General features: G+C 44.7%; 1 protein-coding gene and 2 non-coding genes across 4 annotated transcripts; all 3 read right to left on the bottom strand.

Moving 5' to 3' along the window:
- Positions 1-1,017: 1,017 nt before the first annotated feature.
- On the bottom strand, positions 1,018-23,888 carry LOC143765309 (uncharacterized). 2 transcript variants are annotated; one of them, XM_077251831.1, is made up of 5 exons: positions 23,790-23,888; positions 18,029-18,073; positions 6,518-6,567; positions 6,155-6,209; positions 1,018-2,550 (listed from the first exon to the last, which is right to left on the bottom strand). In XM_077251831.1, exon 5 carries the CDS (start codon positions 2,472-2,474, stop codon positions 1,728-1,730), a length of 747 nt encoding a protein of 248 aa, XP_077107946.1. In that variant the 5' UTR covers positions 2,475-2,550; positions 6,155-6,209; positions 6,518-6,567; positions 18,029-18,073; positions 23,790-23,888; the 3' UTR covers positions 1,018-1,727. The 2 variants fall into 2 exon arrangements, with proteins under 2 accessions (XP_077107946.1, XP_077107947.1); XM_077251832.1 differs by having other exon boundaries at positions 23,832-23,870.
- On the bottom strand, positions 6,284-6,354 carry LOC143770855 (small nucleolar RNA SNORD49). Its single transcript, XR_013214763.1, has one exon. It is a non-coding gene; the product is annotated as a small nucleolar RNA SNORD49 (small nucleolar RNA).
- Positions 17,907-17,979, bottom strand: LOC143770872 (small nucleolar RNA SNORD65). Its single transcript, XR_013214779.1, has one exon. It is a non-coding gene; the product is annotated as a small nucleolar RNA SNORD65 (small nucleolar RNA).
- Positions 23,889-27,957: the final 4,069 nt, after the last annotated feature.

The raw sequence follows: 27,957 nt of genomic DNA, 5'->3' as shown, positions 1-27,957 counted from the left end.
TAAAAGTGCTCACCACACATCTAGATAAGTTCCTTAGGGGGTCTTCTTTCCAAAATGGGATCACTTGTGGGGGGTTTCTACTGTTTAGGCACGTCAGGTGCTCTCCATACGCGACATGGGTTCCGATCTCAATTCCAGCCAATTTTGCATTGAAAAGTCAAACGGCGCTCCTTCCCTTCCGAGCTCGGCCATGCGCTCAAACAGTGGTTTATCCCCATATATGAAGTATCAGCGTACTCAGGACAAATTGCACAACAACTTTTGGCATCCAATTTATCCTGTTACCCTTGGGAAAATAAAAAATTGGGGGCGAAAAGATCATTTTTTGTGAAAAAAAATATGATTTTTTTTTACGGCTCTACATTATAAACTTCTGTGAAGCACTTGGAGGTTCAAAGTGCTCACCACACATCTAGATTAGTTCCTTAGAGGGTCTACTTTCCAAAATGCTGTCACTTGTGGGGGGTTTCCACTGTTTAGGCACATCAGGGGCTCTCCAAACGCAACATGGTGTCCGATCTCAATTCCAGCAAATTTTGCATTGAAAAGTCAAATGGCGCTCCTTCCCTTCCGAGTTCTGCCATGTGCCCAAACAATGGTTTACCCCCACATATGGGGTATCGGCGTACTCAGGACAAATTGCACAACGACTTTTGTGGCCCAATTTCTCCTGTTACCCTTGGTAAAATAAAACAAATTGGATCTGAACTAAAGATTTTGTGAAAAAAAAGTTAAATGTTCAATTTTTTTTAAACATTCCAAAAATTCCTGTGAAGCACCTGAAGGGTTAATAAACTTTTTGAATGTGGTTTTGAGTACCTTGAGGGGTGCAGTTTTTAGAATGGTGTCACTTTTGGGCATTTTCTGTCATATAGACCCCTCAAAGTCACTTCAAGTGTGAGGTGGTCCGTAAAAAAAATGGTTTTGCAAATTTTGTTGCAAAAATGAGAAATCGCTGGTCAACTTTTAACCCTTATAACTCCCTAACAAAAAAAAATTATGTTTCCAAAATTGTGCTGATGTAAAGCAGACATGTGGGAAATGTTTATTATGTGATATAACTCTCTAATTTAAGGGCATAAAAACGAGAAGTTTGAAAATTGCTACATTTTCATAATCTTCCACAAATTTCTGTTTTTTTCACAAATAAATGCAAGTCATATCGAAGAAGTTTAACCACTATCATAAAGTACAATATGTCACGAGAAAACAAGGTCAGAATCACCAGGATCCGTTGAAGCGTTTCAGAGTTATGACCTCATAAAGTGACAGTGGTCAGAATTGTAAAAATTGGCCCTGTCACTTAGGTGAAAACAGGCTTCGGGGTGAAGGGGTTAAGCAACTGAAATGCTCCTTGATGGGGTTACATTGTCATTGCAGAACATTTCACTTCTTTGTCTTAAATAACTCCTGGATTGTTTTCACAGTAAGTTTTGGGTCATTGCCTATCTGTACTGTGAATGTCGTCCAATCAACCTTGCTGCATTTAGTAGAGACTGAGAAGTATCGCATTGAATACTTCAAAATTCATCCCGCTGCTTCTGTCTTCAGTCACATCATCAATAAACACTAGTGACCCAGTGCACCTGGAAGCCATGTATGACCATGCAATCACACTGCCTCCACCATGTTTTCCAAAGGATGTGGTGTGCTTTGAATCATGAGCTGCTCCAAGCCTTGTCCATACTTTCTTCTCCCCATCATTCTGGTACATGTTAATCTTCATTTCATAAGTTCAAAGATAACTCTTCCGTGTCCAGAGGATGCTCTTCCGTGTCCAGAGGATACTCTTCCATGTCCAGAGGATGCTCTTCCATGTCCAGAGGATACTCTTCCGTGTCCAGAGGATACTCTTCCGTGTCCAGAGGATGCTCTTCCGTGTCCAGAGGATGCTCTTCCATGTCCAGAGGATGCTCTTCCGCGTCCAGAGGATGCCCTTCCGCGTCCAGAGGATGCCCTTCCGCGTCCAGAGGATGCTCTTCCGCGTCCAGAGGATGCTCTTCCGCGTCCAGAGGATGCTCTTCCGTGTCCAGAGGATGCTCTTCCGTGTCCAGAGGATGCTCTTTCAGAACTGTGATGGCTCCTTTAGATATTGTTTTGGCAAAGTCTTCTCTGGCCTTTCTATTCCTTGCGGTGACCACTCTGTGTTTGCCCTCATGAAGTCTTCTCTTTATGGTAGACTTAGATACAGAAACACCGACTTCCTGGAGAGTTTTCTTCACTTGGGTGGAAGTTGTTAAGGGGTTTTCCTTCACCATGGAAATGATTCTGAGATCATCCAACCCTGTTGTCTTCCGTGGACGTCCAGGCCTTTTTGAGTTCCCAAGCTCACCAGTGCGCTCTTTTTTTTGCAGAACGTACGAAACTGTTGATTTGGCCACATCTAACATTTCTGCTATCTGTCTGATGGATTTCTTTTTTCTCAGACTAATGATGGTCTGTTTCACTTCCATTGAGAGTTCCTTTGACCGCATGTTCTGGGTTCACAGCAACAGCTTCCAAATGATAATGTCACACCTGCAGCAATGATGACTGCTAAGAAGTTCTCATCTAGGAAGAAAGGAGTTTGTTAATTGAACATAAAACCACTTTTCAAAGACTGAAAACAAACTGTTACAAAATAAATCAGCAGAAAGGTAAAATATGACATAGTAAAAAAAAGTCAGCTTGTGTTTTCTGCATGCTTCTGCTGTGAACAAAATTCAGGTTTTTGGTACCGAAGTGAATGAGAATTATTCAAGGACTATTCCCATCTCTAAGCTCCTATTCCAGTAAGTTTTAAGTGTAAAAATAATATTAGTAAATACCTCCAATCAGAATTGTAGCATAGTTTATCTGATTCTCTATGTCTCTTTCCTCATGTGTCAGTCATTGCAGGACCTTAGGTATCCATGGTTACGACCACTGATATAGTGACAGTTAGCTAGATGATAGTGGTCATGAACATGGATACCCAACATCCTGCAATGCCTGTACAGGAGGAAAGAGACAGAGAATCAGAAAAACTATACTACATTTGTAATTGAAGCCATTTGCTAATATTATTACACCTACTACAAAGGATCTGGGAATACCCCTTTAAGTCTCATGCTCCTTACTTTTCCCCTTGCAGATGTGAACCTTTAGGCTATGTGCACACGTTGCAGATTTTGCTGCGGATCGGCAGTGGATTGGACGCTGCAGATTGGCAGCAGTTTTCAATGAGTTGACAGTACCATGTAAACGTATGGAAAACGAAATCCACAGTGCACATGCTGTGGAAAATACAGGGCAGAAACGCTGCGTTGTATTTTCCGCAGCATGTCAATTCTTTGTGCAGATTCTGCAGCGGTTTACACCTGCTCCTCAATAGGAATCCACAGGTGTAAAACCGCAGGTGGAATCCGCACAAAAAAACGCAGTAAATCTGGGGTAATCCGCAGTGTGTTTATCTGCGGATTTTGCAAAAACGGTGCAGAAAAATCGGCACACGAATCTGCAACATGTGCACATAGCCTTAAGCTAGTTTCACACTAGCGTTTTGAGGAGCTGCGGAGGGCTGCGGACTTCCTCCGTGAAGCCCCACCCTCGGCCGCACCTCCGCTGCTAGCTCCGCCTACTTCTGCATGCGGCCGGCATGCCGTCTGCGTACCTATCTTTAACAAATCTATCTTGAGAAAGGCTCATTCAGAGCCGAAACGTCGCACGGAGATGTGGGTTGAATAAATCCTGCATATTATCTCAAAGAATATGGAGTGCTGCCTGTTTTTGTGAAACATATGGACTGAAAACAACCAGTGGACAGGTTGTTTGGGGGTCTTGCACCCGATGATAAGTAGAGGATTTGTGCTGTTCCATTTTTTGTACTACTATCTTTAACATTAGGTACGCAGGTTGTGCCGCTGTATGCGGATGCTTCCGCATGCGTCGTTTTGACGATGCGGAAAAAAAAAGAAATTGCTACAAGCTGCGTCCTACGCTGGCCGCTGCATCGTCAAAACGACGCATGCGGAAGCATCCGCATGCAGCAGCACGACCTGCGTACCTAATGTTAAAGATAGGTACGCAGGCCGCATGCCGGCCGCATGCAGAAGTAGGCGTAGCTAGCGGCGGAGGTGCGGCCGAGGGCGGGGCTTCACGGAGGAAGTCCGCAGCTCCTCCAAACGCTAATGTGAAACCGGCCTTAAAGTGTTTTTCTCAAATCTGCAGAATTTGAATTATGTCAGCGTTTTTACCCATTTAGATGAATAGTAAAAAAAAAAAAACCCAAAAGGCTACTTTCACACTAGCGTTTTTTGGCATCCGTCGCAATGCGTCGTTTTGGAGAAAAAACGCATCCTGCAAAAGTGCTTGCAGGATGCGTTTTTTCTCCATTGACTTGCATTAGCGACGCATTGCGATGGATTGCCACACGTCGCATCCGTCGTGCGACGGATGCGTCGTGCTTTGGCGGACCGTCGGAACAAAAAAACGCTACATGTAACGTTTTTTTGTGCCGACGGTCCGCTATTTCCGACCGCACATGCGCGGCCGGAACTCCGCCCCCACCTCCCCACACCTCACAATGGGGCAGCGGATGCGTTGAAAAACTGCAACCGCTGCCCCCGTTGTGCGGCGCTTGCACAGTATGCGTCAGTACGTCAGGCCGACGCAGCGCGACGGCCCCGTACCGACGCTAGTGTGAAAGTAGCCAAACACACAGTTTTACTGCCAACACTGGTTTTTGCTGCCCAAAATATCTACTGCAAATACTGAAAGTGTGCTCATACCCTTAGAGGGTAATGAGTGACCTTATCATGGAAACTTTCTAATTAGTCCTACAGCAAAAGGCCAGTCACCATGCAGGAGTCTAAACTATAGTCTAGAACCAATAAGCATCTCTTGGACTCAGGGTCACTATTAATGCTGGCAACTGCAGCTTCTGTTGTAAAAACAGCAATTTAAAGGGGGTCTCAGAAGCTGGATTGTGCTAACAAGTACTTTAAAGGGAACCTGTCACCATATATAACACTATTAACCTACAGATATGGGGTTATTCTGCAGATTAATAGCATTACTATGCTGTCCGGTGCTTGCACACAGCCGAATGCAGTGAGAAATTGAACTTTATTCTCCTTGCCAGAATTTGGCTTCTGTCATGGGGGCGGCGCTGGTTCAGTGACCGCTCTAAGGCTACTTTCACACTAGCGTCTTGCACTGCACGTCGCTATGCGTCGTTTTGGAGAAAAAAACGCATCCTGCAAAAGTGCTTGCAGGATGCGTTTTTTCTCCATAGACTTTTATTAACGACGCATTGCCACACGTCGCAACCGTCGTGCAACGGTTGCGTCGGACCGTCGCCACCAAAAAACGTTGCTTGTAACTTTTTTGGTGCGTCGTTCCCGTCTTTTCCGACCGCGCATGCGCGGCCGGAACTCCGCCCCTGCACCTCACAATGGGGCAGCGGATGCGTTGAAAAACAGCATCCGTTGCCCCCGTTCTGCGGCGCTTCCACAGCTAGCGTTGGTGCGCCGCCACGTCGCATAGCGACGTGCAGCGCACGACGCTAGTGTGAAAGTAGCCTAAGACTACAGAATGGCCGCTGTAACTGCACCCCCAACTCTGACTGGCTTTACACTGAGGCCATCTGTCAGTCATGGGGGCGGCGCTGGTTCAGTCACTGCTCTGAGACTACAGAATGGCCGCTGTAACTGCGCCCCCATCCCTGACTGACAGTCTCAATGACTGGCCTCAATGTAAAGCCAGTGTCAGTCAGAGTCGGGGGTGCGGTTACAGCGGTCACTCTATTCTCAGAGCGGTGACTGAACCAGCGGCGCCTCCATGACTGAAACAGAATGCTGGCAGGAGAATAAAGTTCATTTTTTCCACCCTGCATTTGGTTGCGTGCAGACACTGGACAGCATAATAACGCTGTTAACCTGCAGATTAACCGCATATCTGCAGGTTAATAGCATTATTTCTGGTGACCGGTTCCTTTAGCTATGCAGGACATTCAGAGTAGGACTGCTAAAGGGAACCAGTCAAAAGTCAAGTGTACTTATATCTTATAATAGTAACTTGAAAAGTATGATGAGCGGCCTCAGTTACAGAATGTCTTCATGTGTAGCATGTCAGACAGGGATAACGTAACATCACAGGCTCTCCAAACTACATACAGACCCACAGTCGTGCTTACCTGACCTCCATGTACATCTTGTTGCCTCTGGGGAATTCCAAAAAGGTAGGGGATACTAGGAAGGAAGTATAAAAAGGTAAGATATTATAACATACCACCACAAGCCTCTAGAAGCACAGAGATTGTGACAATTAGCAGGAATGTTCCCCGTCAGTTATCGCAACTGTCGGCACTTCCTATTTCCTGGTCTCCTCATGTGCCATCAACCAACGGGAACTAAGAAGGTCATATCATATTATTAAATCGAGCAGGTACCAAAAACATATACGCTGCCATAAAGCAAATCCATAATACAGCCATCTGATCACAGTCTAGAAGCCAAGCAGTATGGTGATCTTTGTAGACAATGAAATTGAAAGTTACCTTCCAGTTCTGCACTTCTCTGGCTTTTCCCCGAACCAATGCACTCATGCCTGAAAGATACAAGAGCCCAATCAGCACATTATACAGCACATCCATAGCATTAACCCCTTCATGACCCAGCCTATTTTGACCTTAATGACCTGGCCGTTTTTTGCAATTCTGATCAGTGTCCCTTTATGAGGTAATAACTCAGGAACGCTTCAACGTATCGTAGCGATTCTGAGACTGTTTTTTCGTGACATATTGGGCTTCATGTTAGTGGTAAATTTAGGTCGATAATTTCTGAGTTTATTTGTGAAAAAAATGGAAATTTGGCGAAAATTTCGCAATTTTCACATTTTGAATTTTTATTCTGTTAAACCAGAGAGTTATGTGACACAAAATAGTTAATAAATAACATTTCCCACATGTCTACTTTACATCAGCACAATTTTGGAAACAAATTTTTTTTTTGCTAGGAAGTTATAAGGGTTAAAATTTGACCAGTGATTTCTCATTTTTACAACAAAATTTACAAAACCATTTTTTTTAGGGACCACCTCACATTTGAAGTCAGTTTGAGGGTTCTATATGGCTGAAAATACCCAAAAGTGACACCATTCTAAAAACTGCACCCCTCAAGGTGCTCAAAACCACATTCAAGAAGTTTATTAACCCTTCAGGTGTTTCACAGCAGCAGAAGCAACATGGAAGGAAAAAATGAACATTTAACTTTTTAGTCACAAAAATGATCTTTTAGCAACAATTTTTTTACTTTCCCAAGGGTAAAAGGAGAAACTGGACCACGAACGTTGTTGTCCAATTTGTCCTGAGTACGCTGATACCTCACATGTGGGGGTAAACCACTGTTTGGGTGCACGGCAGGTCTCGGAAGGGAAGGAACGCCATTTGACTTTTTGAATGAAAAATTGGCTCCAATCTTTAGCGGACACCATGTCGCGTTTCGAGAGCCCCCGTGTGCCTAAACATTGGAGCTCCCCCACAAGTGACCCCATTTTGGAAACTAGACCCCCCACAGAACTTATCTAGAAGCATAGTGAGCACTTTAAACCCCCAGGTGCTTCACAAATTGATCCGTAAAGATGAAAAAGTACTTTTTTTTTTTTCACAAAAAAATTATTTTAGCCTCAATTTTTTCATTTTCACATGGGCAACAGGATAAAATGGATCCTAAAATTTGTTGGGCAATTTCTCCTGAGTACACCGATACCTCACATGTGGGGGTAAACCACTGTTTGGGCACATGGTAAGGCTCAGAAGGGAAGGAGCGCCATTTGACTTTTTGAATGAAAAACTATCTCCATCGTTAGCGGACACCATGTCGCATTTGGAAAGCCCCTGTGTGCCTAAACATTGGAGCTCCCCCACAAGTGACCCCATTTTGGAAACTAGACCCCCCAAGGAACTTATCTAGAAGCATACTGAGCACTTTAAACCCTCAGGTGCTTCACAAATTGATCCGTAAAAATGAAAAAGTACTTTTTTTTTTCACACAAAATTTCTTTTAGCCTCAATTTTTTCATTTTCACATGGGCAACAGGAAAACATGGATCCTAAAATTTGTTGGGCAATTTCTCCTGAGTACGCCGATACCTCATATGTGGGGGTAAACCACTGTTTGGGTGCACGGCAAGGCTCGGAAGGGAAGGCGCGCCATTTGACTTTTTGAATGAAAAATTAGCTCCAATCGTTAGCGGACACCATGTCGCGTTTGGAGAGCCCCTGTGTGCCTAAACATTGAAACTCCCCCACAAGTGACCCCATTTTGGAAACTAGACCTCCCAAGGAACTAATCTAGATGTGTGGTGAGCACTTTGAACCCCCAAGTGCTTCACAGAAGTTTATAACGCAGAGCCATGAAAATAAAAAAATAATTTTTCTTTTCTCAAAAATGATTTTTTAGCCCACAATTTTTTATTTTCCCAAGGGTAACTGGAGAAATTGGACCCCAAACGTTGTTCTCCAGTTTCTCCTGAGTACGCTGATACCCCACATGTGGGGGTAAACCACTGTTTGGGCACACGTCGGGGTTCGGAAGGGAAGTAGTGACGTTTTGAAATGCAGACTTTGATGGAATGCTCTGTGTTATGACCCCAATGGCGAGGGTCTCAGAGATATCAGCAAGTCTGCGAAGTACAAAAATCCAGCTCATAGGGCAGTGGTAACTGGGTTGACCATATATCTACTCCTAACGCCAACACTAGAAGTAGCCGGGGAACATGCCTACGTTGGTCGCTAGATGTCTCGCGCCAGCCGGAGGACTAACTACCCCTAGAAGAGGAAAACAAAGACCTCTCTTGCCTCCAGAGAATAGACCCCAAAAGTTGGATACAAGCCCCCCACAAATAATAACGGTGAGGTAAGAGGAAATGACAAACACAGAGATGAACTAGGTTTAGCAAAGAGAGGCCCACTCACTAATAGTAGAATGTAGTAAGATAACTTATATGGTCAACAAAAACCCTAACAAAAATCCACACTGGAGATTCAAGAACCCCCGAACCGTCTAACGGCCCGGGGGGAGAACTCCAGCCTCCCTAGAGCTTCCAGCAAGGATAGGATACAGATTATGAACAAGCTGGACAAAAATACAAAACCAAAACAATAGCAAAAAGCAAGAAAGCAGACTTAGCTTAATCAAGCAGGAACCAGGATCAGTAGACAAGAGCACTACAGATTAGCTCTGATATCAACGTTGCCAGGCATTGAACTGAAGGTCCAGGGAGCTAATATAGCAACACCCCTGACCTAACGACCCAGGTGAGCATACAAGGGATGATAGACATACCCAGAGTAAAAACACTAGTAGCCACTAGAGGGAGCCAAAAGGTAAATTCACAACAGTACCCCCCCCTTAGTGAGGGGTCACCGAACCCTCACCAAGACCACCAGGGCGATCAGGATGAGCGGCGTGAAAGGCGCGAACTAAATCGGCCGCATGCACATCAGAGGCGACCACCCAGGAATTATCCTCCTGACCATAGCCCTTCCACTTGACCAGGTACTGAAGCCTCCGCCTGGAGAGACGAGAATCTAAGATCTTCTCCACCACGTACTCCAACTCGCCCTCAACCAACACCGGAGCAGGAGGCTCAGCAGAAGGAACCACAGGCACAACGTACCGCCGCAACAAGGACCTATGAAATACGTTGTGAATGGCAAACGACACCGGAAGATCCAGGCGAAAGGATACAGGATTAAGGATCTCCAATATCCTGTAAGGACCAATGAATCGAGGCTTAAATTTGGGAGAGGAGACCTTCATAGGAACAAATCGAGAAGACAGCCATACCAAATCCCCAACACGAAGTCGGGGACCCACACCGCGGCGGCGATTGGCAAAACGCTGAGCCTTCTCCTGTGACAACTTCAAGTTGTCCAGCACATGATTCCAGATCCGCTGCAACCTATCCACCACAGAATCCACTCCAGGACAATCAGAAGGCTCCACATGTCCCGAGGAAAAACGAGGATGGAAACCGGAGTTGCAGAAAAATGGCGAAACCAAGGTAGCGGAACTAGCCCGATTATTAAGGGCAAATTCAGCCAACGGCAAGAAGGTCACCCAATCATCCTGATCAGAAGAGACAAAACACCTCAAATACGCCTCCAGAGTCTGATTAGTTTGTTCCGTTTGTCCGTTAGTCTGTGGATGAAAAGCGGACGAAAACGACAAATCAATGCCCATCCTACCACAAAAGGATCGCCAGAACCTGGAAACAAACTGGGATCCTCTGTCCGACACAATATTCTCAGGAATGCCGTGCAAACGAACCACGTTCTGGAAGAACACAGGAACCAGATCAGCAGAGGAAGGCAGCTTAGGCAAAGGAACCAGATGGACCATCTTGGAGAAACGATCACATATCACCCAGATGACAGGCATGCCTTTAGACACCGGGAGATCCGAAATGAAATCCATAGAGATGTGTGTCCAAGGTCTCTTCGGGACAGGCAAGGGCAAGAGCAACCCGCTGGCACGAGAACAGCAAGGCTTAGCTCGAGCACAAGTACCGCAGGACTGCACAAATGACCGCACATCCCTTGACAAGGAAGGCCACCAAAAGGACCTGGCCACAAGATCTCTGGTGCCAAAAATTCCCGGGTGCCCTGCCAACACTGAGGAATGAACCTCGGAAATGACTCTGCTGGTCCATTTAGCAGGCACAAACAATCTGTCAGGTGGACAAGAGTCAGGCCTACCAGCCTGAAATCTCTGCAACACACGTCGCAGATCTGGAGAAATCGCTGACAAGATAACTCCTTCCTTAAGAATACCCTCAGGTTCAGCGACTCCAGGAGCATCAGGCACAAAGCTCCTAGACAGAGCATCGGCCTTCACATTCTTAGAACCTGGTAAATACGAGACAAACAAAGTCAAAACGGGAGAAAAACAATGACCAGCGGGCCTGTCTAGGATTCAGGCGTTTAGCAGACTCGAGATACATCAGATTTTTGTGATCAGTCAAGACCACCACCCGATGTTTAGCACCCTCGAGCCAATGACGCCACTCCTCAAATGCCCATTTCATGGCCAATAACTCCCGATTGCCCACATCATAATTTCGCTCTGCCGGCGAAAACTTCCTAGAGAAAAAGGCACAAGGTCTCATAGTAGAGCAACCAGGGCCTCTCTGCGACAAAACGGCCCCTGCCCCAATCTCCGAAGCATCCACCTCAACCTGAAAGGGAAGTGAGACGTCAGGCTGGCACAAAACAGGCGCCGAAGTAAACCGGCGTTTCAACTCCTGGAAAGCCTCCACGGCAGCAGGAGCCCAGTTAGCTACATCAGAGCCTTTCTTGGTCATATCCGTCAGCGGTTTAACAACGCTAGAGAAATTTGCGATAAAACGACGGTAGAAGTTAGCAAAACCCAAGAACTTCTGAAGACTCTTAACTGACGAGGGTTGAGTCCAATCATGAATAGCTCGGACCTTGACTGGATCCATCTCCACAGCAGAAGGGGAAAAAATGAACCCCAAAAAGGGAACCTTCTGTACACCAAAGAGACACTTTGAGCCTTTTACAAACAAAGAATTTTCACGCAATATCTCAAAAACCATCCTGACCTGCTCCACATGCGAGTCCCAATCATCAGAAAAAAACAGAATATCATCCAGATAAACAATCAAAAATTTATCCAGATACTTCCGGAAAATGTCATGCATGAAGGACTGAAAAACTGAAGGTGTATTAGAGAGCCCAAATGGCATCACCAAGTACTCAAAATGACCTTCGGGCGTATTGAATGCGGTTTTCCATTCATCGCCCTGCCTAATGCGCACAAGGTTGTACGCACCACGAAGGTCTATCTTGGTGAACCACTTGGCACCTTTAATCCGAGCGAACAAATCTGACAACAACGGCAAAGGATACTGAAATTTGACAGTGATCTTATTTAAAAGCCGATAGTCAATACAAGGCCTCAAAGATCCGTCCTTTTTGGCCACAAAAAAGAATCCCGCACCAAGAGGGGAAGAAGAAGGACGGATATGCCCCTTCTCAAGAGACTCCTTGATATATGAACGCATCGCGGTATGTTCAGGTACCGACAGATTAAACAGTCTCCCCTTAGGAAACTTACTGCCAGGGATCAAATCTATTGCACAGTCACATTCCCTATGAGGAGGCAGTGCACTGGACTTAGACTCGCTGAAGACATCCTGATAATCAGACAAATACGCCGGAACTTCCGAAGGCGTAGAAGAAGCAATAGACAAGGGCAGGGAATCTCCATGAATTCCACGGCAGCCCCAACTTGACACTGACATAGCCTTCCAGTCCAAGACTGGATTATGGGTCTGTAACCATGGCAAACCCAAAACAACCAAATCATGCATTTTATGCAGAACAAGAAAACGTATTACCTCCCGATGTTCGGGAGTCATGCACATGGTAACCTGTGTCCAAAACTGCGGTTTATTTTTTGCCAATGGCGTAGAATCAATACCCCTAAGAGGGATAGGATTTTCCAATGGCTCAAGAACAAATCCGCAGCGCTTGGCAAATGACAGATCCATAAGGCTCAGGGCCGCACCTGAGTCCACAAACGCCATGACAGGATACGATGACAGTGAGCAAATCAAAGTTACAGATAGAATAAATTTAGGTTGCAAATTACCAATGACGACCGGACTAACAACCCTAGTAAGACGTTTAGAGCATGCTGAGATAACATGTGTAGAATCACCACAGTAGTAACACAAGCCATTCTGGCGTCTATGAATTTTCCGCTCATTTCTAGTCAGGATTCTATCACATTGCATTAATTCAGGTGCCTGTTCAGACAACACCATGAGGGAATTTGCGGTTTTGCGCTCCCGCAACCGCCGGTCGATTTGAATGGCCAGGGCCATAGAATCATTCAGACCTGTGGGAATGGGAAAACCCACCATCACATTCTTAATGGCTTCAGAAAGACCATTTCTAAAATTTGCAGCCAATGCACACTCGTTCCACTGGGTCAGCACGGACCATTTCCGAAATTTTTGGCAATACACTTCAGCCTCGTCCTGGCCCTGAGACATAGCCAGCAAGGCTTTTTCTGCCTGAATCTCAAGATTGGGTTCCTCATAAAGCAAACCGAGCGCCAGAAAAAACGCATCAATATCAGCCAATGCCGGATCTCCTGGCGCCAGCGAGAAAGCCCAATCCTGAGGGTCGCCCCGTAAAAAAGAAATAACAATTTTCACTTGCTGTGCGGAGTCTCCAGAGGAACAGGGTCTCAGGGACAAAAACAATTTACAATTATTCCTGAAATTTCTAAACTTAAATCGATCTCCGGAAAACAGTTCAGGAATCGGTATCTTAGGTTCTGACATAGGATTTCTGATAACATAATCTTGTATGCCCTGCACACGAGCAGCAAGCTGGTCCACACTTGTAATCAAGGTCTGGACATTCATGTCTGCAGCAATCACAAGCCACTCAGAGGTAAAGGGGAAAAGAAAAAAAAAATGAGAGAGAGAAAAAAAAAACTCAGAACTTTCTTTCTTATAATCCCGCTTCTGCAATGCATTTAACATTTAATACTGGCCTGGCAAACTGTTATGACCCCAATGGCGAGGGTCTCAGAGATATCAGCAAGTCTGCGAAGTACAAAAATCCACACTGGAGATTCAAGAACCCCCGAACCGTCTAACGGCCCGGGGGGAGAACTCCAGCCTCCCTAGAGCTTCCAGCAAGGATAGGATACAGATTATGAACAAGCTGGACAAAAATACAAAACCAAAACAATAGCAAAAAGCAAGAAAGCAGACTTAGCTTAATCAAGCAGGAACCAGGATCAGTAGACAAGAGCACTACAGATTAGCTCTGATATCAACGTTGCCAGGCATTGAACTGAAGGTCCAGGGAGCTAATATAGCAACACCCCTGACCTAACGACCCAGGTGAGCATACAAGGGATGATAGACATACCCAGAGTAAAAACACTAGTAGCCACTAGAGGGAGCCAAAAGGTAAATTCACAACAGCTCTGCGGGCGTCACGTTGCGTTTGCAGAGCCCCTGATGTGCCTAAACAGTAGAAACTCCCCACAACAGTGACCCCATTTTGGAAACTAGACCCCCCAAGGAACTTATCTAGATGCATAGTGAGCACTTTAAACCCCCAAGTGCTTCACAGAAGTTTATATCGCAGAGCCGTGAAAATAATAAATGTGTTTTCTTTCGTCAAAAATATTTTTTTAGCCCAGAATTTTTTAATTTTCCCAAGGGTAACAGGAGAAATTTGATCCCAAGAGTTGTTGTCCAGTTTCTCCTGAGTACGCTGATACCCCATATGTGGGGGTAAACCACTGTTTGGGCACATTCTGCGGCTCGGAAGTGAAGTAGTTTTGGAATGCAGACTTTGATGGAATGGTCTGCGGGCATCATGTTACGTTTGCGGGCATCATGTTACGTTTGCAGAGCCCCTGATGTGCCTAAACCGTAGAAACCCCCCACAAGTGACCCCATTTTGGAAACTAGACCCCCCAAGGAACTTATCTAGATGTGTGGTGAGCACTTTGAACCCCCAAGTGCTTCACAGAAGTTTATAACGCAGAGCTGTGAAAATAAAAAATAATTTTTCATTCCTCTAATATTATGTTTTAGCAAGCAATTTTTTATTTTCGCAAGGGTAACAGGAGAAATTGGACCCCAATAATTGTTGCCCAGTTTGTCGTGAGTATGCTGGTACCCCATATGTGGGGGTAAACCACTGTTTGGGCGCACGTCGGGGCTCGGAAGGGAGGGAGCACCATTTGACTTTTTGAACGCAAGATTGGCTGGAATCAATGGTGGCGCCATGTTGCGTTTGGAGACCCCTGATGTGCCTAAACAGTGGAAACCCCTCAATTTTAACTCCAACACTAACCCCAACACACCCCTAACCCTAATCCCAACTCTAACCATGACCCTAATCACAACCCTAATCCCAACACACCCCTAATCCCAACCCTAACCCTAATTCCAACCCTAATTCTAATCCCAACCCTAACTCTAACCCCAACCCTAACCACAACTTTAACCCCAACACACCCCTAACCATAACCCTAACCACAAGCCTATTCTTAACCCTATTTCCAACCCTAGCCCTAATTCCAACCCTAACTCTAATTCCAACCCTAAGGCTATGTGCCCACGTTACGGATTCGTGTGAGATTTTTCCGCACCATTTTTGAAAAATCCGCAGGTAAAAGGCACTGCGTTTTACCTGCAGATTTACCGCGGATTTCCAGTGTTTTTTGTGTGGATTTCACCTGCGGATTCCTATTATGGAGCATGTGTAAAACGCTGCGGAATCCGCACAAAGAATTGACATGCTGCGGAAAATACAATGCAGCGTTTCCGCGCTGTATTTTCCGCACCATGGGCACAGCGGATTTGGTTTTCCATAGGTTTACATGGTACTGTAAACCTGATGGAACACTGCTACGAATCCGCAGCGGCCAATCCGCTGCGGATCCGCAGCCAAATTCGCACCGTGTGGACATATCCTAATTCTAACGCTAACCCTAGTTCTAACCCTACCCCTAACCCTACCCCTAGTTCTAACCCTAGTGGAAAAAAAATATATTTTCTTTATTTTATTATTGTCCCTACCTATGGGGGTGATAAAGGGGGGGTTCATTTACTATTTTTTTTATTTTGATCACTGATAGGTTTTATCACAGTGATCAAAATGTAGCTGGAAAAAAAAATGTAGCACTGCGCATGCGCCCGCCATTTTGGAAGATGGCAGCGCCCGTGGAGAAGACGGACGGACACCGGGAGGCTCGGTAAGTATGAGGGGGGGGATCGGAGCACGGGGGGGTGATCGGAGCACGGGGGGGGGGGGGGGGGGAATCGGAGCACGGGGGGGAGCGGGCAGGAGGACAGGGGAGCAGACAGGAGGACGGAGGGGAGCACGGGACAGAACCGAGGACTGGGGAGGCGATCGATGGGTATGGGGGGGGGGACAGATTAGGTTTTCCAGCCATGGCCGATGATATTACAGCATCGGCCATGGCTGGATTGTAATATTTCACCAGTTTTCATAGTGAAATATTACAAATCGCTCTGATTGGCTGTTTCACTTTCAACAGCCAATCAGAGCGATCGTAGCCACGGGGGGTGAAGCCACCCCTCCCCTGGGCTGAAGTACCACTCCCCCTGTCCCTGCAGATCGGGTGAAATTGGAGTTAACCCTTTCACCCGATCTGCAGGGACGCGATCATTCCATGATGCCACATAGGCGTCATGGGTCGGGAAGGGGTTAATCACCACATACAGTACAGACCAAAAGTTTAGACACACCTTCACATTTTAAAGATTTTTCTGTATTTTCATGACTATGAAAATTGTACATTCACATTAAAGCCATCAAAACTATGAATTAACACATGTGGAATTATATACTTAACAAAAAAGTGTGAAACAACTGAAATTATGTCTTATATTCTAGGTTCTTCAAAGTAGCCACCTTTTGCTTTGATGACTGCTTTGCACACTCTTGGCATTCTCTTGATGAGCTTCAAGAGGTAGTCACCGGGAATGGTTTTCTCTTCACAGGTGTGCCCTGTCAGGTTTAATAAGTGGGATTTCTTGCCTTATAAATAGTGTTGGGACCATCAGTTGTGTTGTGTAGAAGTCTGGTGGATACACAGCTGATAGTCCTACTGAATAGACTGCTGGAATTTGTAATATGGCAAGAAAAAAGCAGCTAAGTAAAGAAAAACGATTGGCCATCATTACTTTAAGAAATGAAGGTCAGTCAGTCCGAAAAATTGGGAAAACTTTGAAAGTGTCCCCAAGTGCAGTGGCAAAAACCATCAAGTGCTACAAAAAAACTGGCTCACATGAGGCTCGCCCCAGGAAAGGAAGACCAAGAGTCACCTCTGCTTCTGAGGATACGTTTGTCTGAATCACCAGCCTCAGAAATCACAAGTTAACAGCAGCTCAGATTAGAGACCAGGTCAATGCCACACAGAGTTCTAGCAGCAGACACATCTCTACAACAACTGTAAAGAGGACACTTTGTGCAGCAGGCCTTCATGGTATAATAGCTGCTAGGAAACCACTGCTAAGGACAGGCAACAAGCAGAAGAGACATGTTTGGGCTAAAGAACACACGGAATGGACATTAGACCAGTGGAAATCTGTGCTTTGGTCTGATGAGTCCAAATTTGAGATCTTTGGTTCCAACCACCGTGTCTTTGTGCGACGCTGAAAAGGTGAACGGATGGACTCTACATGCCTGGTTCCCACAGTGAAGCATGGAGGAGGAGGCGTGATGGTGTGGGGGTGCTTTTCTGGTGACACTGTTGGGGATTTATTCAAAATTGAAGGCATACTGAACCAGCATGGCTACCACAGCATCTTGCAGCGGCATGCTATTCCATCCGGTTTGCGTTTAGTTGGACCATCATTTATTTTTCAACAGGACAATGACCCCAAACACACCTCCAGGCTGTGTAAGGGCTATTTGACCAAGGAGAGTAATGGGGTGCTACGCCAGATGACCTGACCTCCACAGTCACCAGAACTGAACCCAATCGAGATGGTTTGGGGTGAGCTGGACCGCAGAGTGAAGGCAAAAGGGCCAACAAGTGCTAAGCATCTCTGGGAACTCCTTCAAGATTGTTGAAAGACCATTCCCGGTGACTACCTCTTGAAGCTCATCAAGAGAATGCCTGGAGTGTGCAAAGCAGTCATCAAAGCAAAAGGTGGCGACTTTGAAGAACCTAGAATATAAGACATAATTTCAGTTGTTTCACACTTTTTGTTAAGTATATAATTCCATATGTGTTAATGCATAGTTTAGATGCCTTCAGTGTGAATGTAAAATTTTCATAGTCATGAAAATACAGAAAAATCTTTAAAGAGAAGGTGTGTCCAAACCTTTTGGTCTGTACTGTACATCACATGCTCAGAGAGACCTGTGTCACCACCTGCAGTCTGACGGTAATTCCAGCTATTTATAGGTTATTCTCATCATGGCAGGACACTGGCAGCTGACATGTACAAGAAATATAAGCTATGACCTTACCTTTGGCAACATTAGGTCATGGCAGCCTTATCCTACAATGGACACCTGCAAGAGATTCAGGAGAATTAGTCTACATGCCCTCGGGTGGGAAATGGCTAATAATTAGTGATGAGCGAATATACTCGTTACTCGAGATTTCTCGAGCACGCTCGGGGGTCCTCCGAGTATTTTTTAGTGCTCGGAGATTTTGTTTTTCTTGCTGCAGCTGAATGATTTACATCTCTTAGCCAGGCTAAGTACATGTGGGGATTCCCTAGCAACCAGGCAACCCCCACATGTACTTATGCTGGCTAACAAACGTAAATCATTCAGCTGCGGCAAGAAAAACTAAATCTCCGAGCACTAAAAAATACTCGTAGGACCCCCGAGCGTGCTCGAGAAATCTCAAGTAACGAGTATATTCGCTCATCACTACTAATAATCCCAAGAAAAGCCTCAGTAAGTACAGTGTCCCTCATTATTTCAGACAGGGATAACAAGGCATCATCGGCTTTATACATGACAGGTAAACCAGTGCATTCACCCAGAAGAACTGACGGAGACAGAATACATTGGACACGTGTGGATTGGAACATGTCATATAGGGAATAGGTAGGATGTATAAGGAACGCTATGTGACCACTCCAATTACATATACTATTAAACCCAGATTTTCTGACTCAAATGCATATGCACTTTAACTTCCCTCATTCCCAAGTACCAACTTTATGTGCTTTGAATTTCCCTGGAATTTGTGAAAATATACTTTATTTCCTGATATCATGAAATATGTTTTAATTAACTAATAAATAGTATATTTTATTTATATATTGTTGTCAAATTATGGTATTTTTCTTTATAGGACTATAGATAGAAATACAAGCTACAATCAGACCTAAGTAGCATGTAGGAGTCATTAAAATGAATTCTGCTCAGTATTAAGTTATACAATTAAAGGGAATCTGTCAGCAGGTTTTTGCTACCTCATATGAGAGCAGCCTGATGTAGAGAAAGAGGCCCCGATTCCAACGATGTATCACTTAGTTTACTGGTTGCAGCTGTACTGACACAATCAGCTTTTAGATTTAGCAAAGCAGCAGAGCTGAGAAAGCTGCCCCTGCCCACACCAGGCTCTCTGTATACATTGTCTGGAGACAGTGAGCTGCTTATCACAGGAGGGGTGGAGTCATTCTAGGACTCAGTCCAGCAATTATAAGCTCCAGGTGCTAAACCAATCATTGCAAGTTTACAACAGGATTTGATGAGAGGCATTGCTGAAATCTGTGTTTTAACCCCAACCTCATGATGTCTTCCAATTGCATAGCAAAAACCTACTGACATATTTAATTTAACATAAAATAATAATGTTAATATTGAGCAGAATTAATTGCAGCCTATTGGTTCAGTCGTTTACAACAGTCAGTCTCATGTGGCCCCCTTGGGAAAATTAATTGACAGCCCCGGTATACATAATACTAAGATCTCACTATTTTGGAGGTGAAACGTATCTTAGAACAATGCTTTCCAAGGAAGAATAGGGAACTGGTTTTCCTCAGACAACCCCTTTAATCACCTATCCACAGGACAGGTGTCATACCTTGCTGATCTGTGGGAGTCCAACAGATGGGTCCTGGACTGATCAGCAAATTCAATCACTTAAAATTAAGCAGCAATGCACATGTTCAATCTGAGCTCCACTCTTGCCCTGTGGCACTGCCAAGTTGTCTGCCTTTTCCAGCAGCCCCATTGAGAACGAATGGAGCAGCGGTTGGGCATCCAGCCAGATGTTCCATTTTGTAATGTGAATAAAAATTCCCCAATTTGTCGATCAGTGCAGGTCCCAGCGGACAGATGCTCACAGGTAACTTATCCCAGTGTTTTCTCTGCATACCTCCTTTAAAAGGGACTCTTATCAGCACAGACTAGCTGTTCAAACTAAAGGTACCGTTACACTAAACGACTTACCAACGATCACGACCAGCGATACGACCTGGCCGTGATCGTTGGTAAGTCGTTGTGTGCTAAGAATTTACCTTCATCTTCCCATCTACTTATTTTCCCTCTATCTCCTCCCTTCTCTGGCTCAATGAACCTAGAGCTGTCAAATAATAGGGGGTGGAGACTGAGGAAAAAACAGCAGTTGGGAAAGTGTATTTAAATGATTGGCCATGCCATGAAATACTGAGCGGCGGGACTTTAGTTTGAAAAACATTCTGTGCCGACAAGAGACCCTATAAATGTTTTGAACAGTTATTCTATGCTGACTGAATCCCTTTAACCCCTTACTGACCTCGGACGGGATAGTACGTCTAAGGTCAGCTCCCCTGCTCTGATGCAGGGCTCCGCGGTGAGCCCGCATCAAAGCCGGGACATGTCAGCGGTTTTGAACAGCTGACATGTGCCCGCAATAGCGGCGGGTGAAATCGCGATTCACCCGCCGCTATTAACTAGTTAAATGCCGCTGTCAAACGCAGACAGCGGCATTTAACTACCGCATCCGGCCAAGCGGCCGGAAATGAGCGCATCGCCGACCCCCGTCTCATGATCGAAGGTCGGCGACGCTTCTCCATTGTAACCATAGAGGTCCTTGAGACCTCTATGGTTACTGATCCCGGCAGCTGTGAGCGCCACCCTGTGGTCGGCGCTCATAGCACACCTGATTTTCTACTACATAGCAGCGAACATCAGATCGCTGCTATGTAGCAGAGGCGATCGTGCTGTGCCTGCTTCTAGCCTCCCAAGGAGGCTATTGAGGCATGGCAAAAGTAAAAAAAAAAAGTTAAAAAAAATGTGAAAAAAATAAAAAAATATATAAAAGTTTAAATCACCCTCCTTTCGCCCCAATCAAAATAAATCAATAAAAAAAAAAATAAAAATCAAACCTACACATATTTGGTATCGCAACGTTCAGAATCGCCCGATATATCAATAAAAAAAAAGCATTAACCTGATCGCTAAACGGCGTAACGAGAAAAAAAATCGAAACGCCAGAATTACGTTTTTTTGGTCGCCGCGAAATTGCATTAAAATGCAATAACGGGCGATCAAAAGAATGTATCTGCACCGAAATGGTATCATTAAAAACGTCAGCTCGGAACGCAAAAAATAAGCCCTTAACCGACCCCAGATCATGAAAAATGGAGACGCTAAGAGTATCGAAAAATGGCGCAATTTTTTTTTTTTTTTTTTAGCAAAGTTTGGAATTTTTTTTCACCACTTAGGTAAAAAATAACCTAGACATGTTAGGTGTCTATGAACTCGTACTGATCTGGAGAATCATAATGGCAGGTCAGTTTTAGCATTTAGTGAACCTAGCAAAAAAGCCAAACAAAAAACAAGTGTGGGACTGCACTTTTTTTGCAATTTCACTGCACTTGGAATTTTTTTGCCGTTTTCTAGTACACGACATGCTAAAACCAATGATGTCGTTCAAAAGTACAACTCGTCCCGCAAAAAATAAGCCCTCACATGGCCAAATTGATGGAAAAATAAAAAAGTTAGGGCTCTGGGAAGGAGGGGAGCGAAAAACGAACACAGAAAAATTGAAAATCCCAAGGTCATGAAGGGGTTAAGCCCCTTAAACACATTAGTAGTCAGCCAAACAATTGTAGGGCTGACAGCTATCTCTCCTGACTACCACATACACAGGAGAACTTTGTCAAACGTTCTTGCGCTTCTACTAGAATGCAAACGCCAGGGCTCATCTTCAGAGAACAAGAGGTCCAACCATTGGAATTCCAAAACGCAGGATGCTTCCCTCCCCTAACAAAAATTGAGAGCCGAGTGGCCCCCATACACATGGGTTGGCTGCACAGAAATCACGAACCTCCATGCAGCAACTCCGATCAAGTCATAACTGTAGCGAGACAGCTAGAATGGAGTTTCATTATTTCTGGGCAAAGGGTTACACAAGATTACAGCCTTGATTCATGAAGACTAGTATTTTGCATGCCTGTCTTAATGAAGTGTTAGCAGGAGAGAGGGGTGCTACTTGGTGCATTTTTGTTTTTTAGAATAATAAAAAAATGACACATAACCTTGATGGTTCAGTTTTGATAGGATTCGACTTTTCCTGTAAGTACACAAGTGTAGCCAGCACCATCATTTTGAAACGTGGGCACAGCTTTGCAGGGAGAGGCATGATGGAGCAAAGCAATTTACATGACAAAAGTGGCATAGATTACGACAAACGTATTCCAGTAACCGACACATTTGTTGTAATTCACATCACTTTTGATCAAATTCCACCACAGCCAACAACAGCAAGGAGTTTATATGTTCTCCCCATGTTTGCGTGGGTTTCCTCCAGGTTCTCTGGTTTCTTCCTACACTATAAAGACATACTGATAGGGAATTCAGATTGTGAGCCCCAGTGGGGGCAGTGATGCTGATGTCTGTAAAGCTGCGGAATATGATGGCGTTTTATAAGCAACGCAAATAATAAAAGTCGAATTCAGGCAAAACTGATCAATCAGAAACATGTGTAATTTTTTTAGATTACAAAAGTAATACATTTTATTAATCCAAAAATAAAAAAGAGAATTTGTTGGCCCTATTGAAATACATTAAAAAAAAAAAAAGTGTTAAAAAAAAAAAACAAAAAAAAAAATCACATACAATTTTTGTTGTTCACTTTATTAAAAACTTAAAGGGGTTTTCTCATAAACAAAAGTTCACTTTAATCAGCAGTTCTTGGAATAATAACTTCCACCACTGGTTGTATATAAATAAAATGTTCCTGTGCTGAGATAATCTTATAAATGTGCCCCTGCTGTGTACTGTGCAATGGCTGTGTCTGACCGTACAGGAACATGGTCTGCTCATACCACAGCTCCTGGGTAAGGAAGGACGAAAAACAGTATACAGACAGGACAGCATGGGATCACAGCTGATTCTTTCTGTAAAGATATGTGCCCATGGTCCAGAAGTTGCAGCACTTTGGACGCAGCGTATTCTCGCTGCTGTCTATTGAACACAAGTAAATCCGCATGTGATCACTGAAAGACGCGCCGCATGTCCGTCTCTGCACCTAATCGTATAGTGGACATGGGATTTCTGGAAATCCCATCCACTATGCTGTAACATCGGGCTGCTGCGGGTTTGACGGTGCATAAATACGTAGCATCAGACTCGCAGCAATTACTGATTGTGGGCACATACCGTAAGATAAAAAACTTCCCTGCCTCTATTTAAAACAATGGAAAGAAAGAAAGAAAGAAAGAAAGAAAGAAAGAATCAATCATTCACACTACCATGCTGTCCTGCCTGTATACTCGGCCTCACATTTTGTTTTTTCGCTAAGTCCTGGGATTTCACCTTTAAACACATCCAATTCTGAAACTTATTCCAGGATCTATTGATTATAATTAACTTTCGACTGTGGGAAAACTCCTTTAAGAAATACCGCGCTCAAAATCATTAAGAAGTGTGAAGTTATTGCATTTATAAAGCTGGTGTATTTATGCTCATTAAAAAGTCCTGTAATAGTTATTCCTGGGCCTCATTCACTACTACGACCCCGGGACCCTCACTGCAGACCCTCCATTCCACCCCTGGAATCCCCTCCATCACCTCCTCAGTGAGCGCTCTAGATTGGAGTCACTACCGTGAGCCCCTCACTACGGTGAGCCCCTCAGACTTGTAGTCACCTCCTCAGGGAGCCGTATAGAGTGGAGTGACTGGAAGGCCTCACAGGAGCAACCGAGACAGGACTGCCGCACACTGCCTACGGGGGCTCTGCAGTCAGGAGAGGACAGACCCCCAAAGCCCCTCCAATGCCCACCTGGCTAGGATGGCCCCACACTGCCTACAACGCGTTCCCCACCTCTCCTCCTCGGCTGCCGCTACGCTCAAGACAAAGTCGTAAGGCAAGTTTTTATAGCATGTAAATCGCGTCTGCGGTTATCGCGATACTACACAAAGCCTTTCGGGAACTGTAGTTCTTCGTGGACTAGGACGCATGCTCACTTCTGTAAAGGAGCTCCAAGATTCAATATCATTCTGGTAAGTGATGACATGAGGTAAAGCCGCCTTATTTTTACAACTCTGAATGAATTTGACGAAAATGTAATCGTTTTAATTCCTCTCAAGATAACGGATGATGCTGCAAAATGGCCACTAAGTGGCGCTGTTTAGCGATATATGAGCATCGTCATGCCGCAGAGTAGCCACTAAGTGGCACTGTTTACCTATATCTGGACCTTGTAATGTGGCGGAGTGACCACTAAGTGGCGCGTTTAGTAAACTATAAATGTGGAAAAATGCTGCTGTACATTGTTGCGTTGGGAAACGTCACTTGTGTGACAGGGTCAGCCATGATGAGGTCAGCCATAGCGGGGTCTGCCATGAAGCGAAGTATTGCTGATGGCATGAAGATCCACTAGAGGCTCGAAATGCTGAACCACTGATGTGCAGAGATAATGAGATTTCAGGCTTTGCATATTACTGCGCCATTAAGCCGGCAGTTAATTAGAAATTAAATGGACGATTACCCTCCTATAGAGAGATAAAGGCATAATGGAGTCCAGCATCTGTATCACTGATCCTTTGGTGCTATCTCCCCCAGCCCAATATTAAAGGTAATGTTCCCATCGTTCTCCTCCGATCTCCTTATTTACAAGGAGTAACTTGGAATTTGTGCGGTTTGGGTTTGGCTGCTGGACCGCGGCCACAGTCGCTCTGGAGAAAAGTGTGATGCCATCCTGGTAACCGGCGCTTAGGGTTTTCTTTTTCCATTAATAAATAATTCTTCCTATTTTAGACATAGAAGACGCACTTTGCAGAATGAATAAACCAGGAAGCAGGGCCGGTTTGGCCATTCTGGCAAATGCCAGAAGGGCCTGTCTGGTCATGGGATGCCTGGTTGTTAACAGAATCTGTGTTCTCAAGACACCCACACTGTTAAGAGTTTAGACGGAGCACAAAGCCGGTGACTCCGTCACTTACCTCAGCAGGCCACGGGTATAATTAGAAATATTGATCTTGTAGAAAATCTTCCTTTCCTCCATCCAGGGTAATATTAGTAATATATCCCATCTGGTTCTTGGGGACAGGGACAACATGGGCCTGTGTGATTTCAAATGCCAGGGCTGAATTTCATCCCCAGTCCGTACCTACCAGGAAGGTGCTGTAGATACAGATTTTACAATAAATCTATTTGTAAGCTGCTTTTTGCCAGGCGCACACTTGGTGGTAGTACCGCATCATAAAGCCATAAAATGGCCGCACCACAATGTGACATTCTGGTAACCTGGAAGCCACTGACCCTGCAGTGCTGATTATATGTCCTGTAACTAGACATTCCCATGATGGATTAGCCAGGTAATGACTCCATAGTCCGGCCCTGGCATTTCATTGGGTAAGTTCACACAGGTCCGACGTGCTGACGATTATCTGCTCAGATTTTCTGGAAGAAAAATCCCCAGCGTGTTACAGTATTGTTAGGGTCATGACAAAGAGCAAGAAAAAGATCATGCCCACATATATGGGATAAATCAGTACATAAAAAATACAATACTTTATTGGCAGACATCAAAAAGTACATGAAGGACAAAACACAAAAAAAATATTAAAAACACTTAAAAATTACAAACATGCAGTGCACACCTATAGAAATGTCATGCCCTAATATGGGGGCAATGACAACCCACAGAAAATATCCCCTACAATGAAGAAATCAATATGGTGTTGCTCCTAGGATGCAATCAATCTGAGCCATATTATGCAATATGCATGTTAATATCACAGTATCATATAAACCCAAAATAAGGTGCATGATTCTAGCGCAAAACAGGGAGCAAGTCAGTTAGACAAATGGAGAGAGACAAGTTGAAAGATAAACCCAATCCTCAAACCGATATGCTCTCATACCAACAGTCCAGAAGTTCATTTGTAAATTACCTGCGGTGTTACCATTGGTTATTGCTGCTGCTTCCTCCTGCTGTTCCTTTGCGGTCTCTTGTGTGTCAGAGACCATGTCTGGTATCGCCGCCCCTTCTTCCTTTGATTGGGCTGGTTTTTGGCGACCTCTTCTATTGCACTTTCTTGGTCGCTCATGCCTGAAGATTAAAAAAAATCGCTAGTAGAAGAGTCGCCAAGAATCATTGAGGGGGTTGGTTTCTTTTTGTCCAGGCTACCAAACTTGTTTAGCCATCCATTACCATGATGTGTCCATTTAAAAATCTGCTAATTATCAAAATCCCCTTTATCACGTATAAACTTTCTCTTTTGTATAATATCCTTCTCAAAGGCTTCAATGGTCTCTTTTAAACGTTGTTGGAAAGGTGAAACCACACCTTGTGCATCAAAGGCACTTAATTCAGCTTCCTTCTCCTTGATCTTGTCTTTTAATTTCCCCATAAGACTGCGGTCATGGTCAATTAGCAGATTAATCAGGATAGAGGAACGTTTTAGAAGACCAGCCTCCCAAGTGTTTTTGAAGTCACTATCTGCTTCCCACGCTGGGAAGATCTTAACCCTCAGCCCTCTAGGGACAATGCCCAATTTATTATATTGCTACAAGCTTGTTTTGGTGAGCGATTTGTGGAGACTAACAATCTCTGAGCATAAATTGGTTGCAGACCCATCCTGCACAGTCCCTGTACTCGCAGAGCCAAAAATGTCCTCTACCTGGCCTCTCCATGCCAATTCCCTAGCCTCCAAATTCACGATGAATACAAAATGATAATTTCCTATGTGTAGGAAGTCTACCAAAAAACAATATCAAATTAGTCCAATATAGAATAGTCAAACAATTCTAGCAAATAATCGCGTGCCAACACTCCACAGGAAAATTCAGAGGACAACCCCCTGAAAAGAAAACACACTACAATTGTACAAGGGTGGAGGGCACCACAAATCCCTTCAAGAGAAGAGGGTTCGCCATGGGCTTGGGAATATACATGACAAAGAGCAAGAAAAAGATCATGCCCACATATATGGGAACACCTCTGTACATAAAAAATACAATACTTTATTGGCAGACATCAAAAAGTACATGAAGGACAAAACACAAAAAAATGTTAACAACACTTAAAAATTGCAAACGTGCAATACACACCTATACAAATGTCATGCCCTAATGATGTTCATCCTTCGTAGTCGAAGATGACCATGACTTCATGGTTAGAAGAGAATTAGTAGTTATGGGTCCGGAGGTGGCTGATGAGTCCAATCCGGGCCCTGAAGGTTCGCCCACATACTTGACATAAGGAAGCAGATGTGGCCTGTACACCAGATTCTACTTGTGGCTTGCGTACAGCGCGCTTTCTTTTTGCGTCAAAGATTTTCCTATCTTCAGCTGCACGTGCTCCTGAGGTGATCCTGCCCCACCAACCTGGACGATCCAGGGCAAGCTCTTCCCTTTCATTGGTGTTGACTTCCAGGTTTTTGAGAGACACCTTAAGGCTACGTTCACACGATCCGTTTTTTGCTGCGGATCCGTAGCGGAATTGCAGCTACGGATCCGCAGCCGTTTTCCATGCAGGGTACAGTACAATGTTACCCTATGGAAAACAAAACCCGCTGTGCCGACGATCCTTTTTTTCGCTGGAAAATCCACGCGGATTTGCCAACGGAAAATAGAAGTACCATGTCAATTCTTTCAGCGGATTCCGCTGCGGGTTTCCAACAGCACCAATAGGAAACTGCAGTTGGAAACCCGCAGTGGAATCCGCAGAAGAAAAAGGACACAAATCCGCCGAGAGAAGCACCGCCGTTTTCCACTGCGGATTTCCCCGAAAAAGGCCCGGAAAAATCCGCAGTGAAAAACGGATCGTGTGAACGTAGCCTAAGGCAGTCTTTGTAGCGCTTCTTCTGCCCCCCAACTGCTCGCTTTCCTTGGCACAGTTCTCCGTACAGCAGTTGTTTCGGTAGTCGGCTGTCAGGCACTCTAACCATGTGTCCAGCCCACCTGGTCTGAGACAAGCGGGGATTCCGTGTCTGGACACAAG

This window comes from Ranitomeya variabilis, chromosome 4 (genome assembly GCF_051348905.1).
Source record: "Ranitomeya variabilis isolate aRanVar5 chromosome 4, aRanVar5.hap1, whole genome shotgun sequence".
In the NCBI taxonomy this organism is placed as follows: Eukaryota; Metazoa; Chordata; class Amphibia; order Anura; family Dendrobatidae; genus Ranitomeya; species Ranitomeya variabilis.
This window is presented reverse-complemented; position numbering and strand designations above follow the sequence as displayed.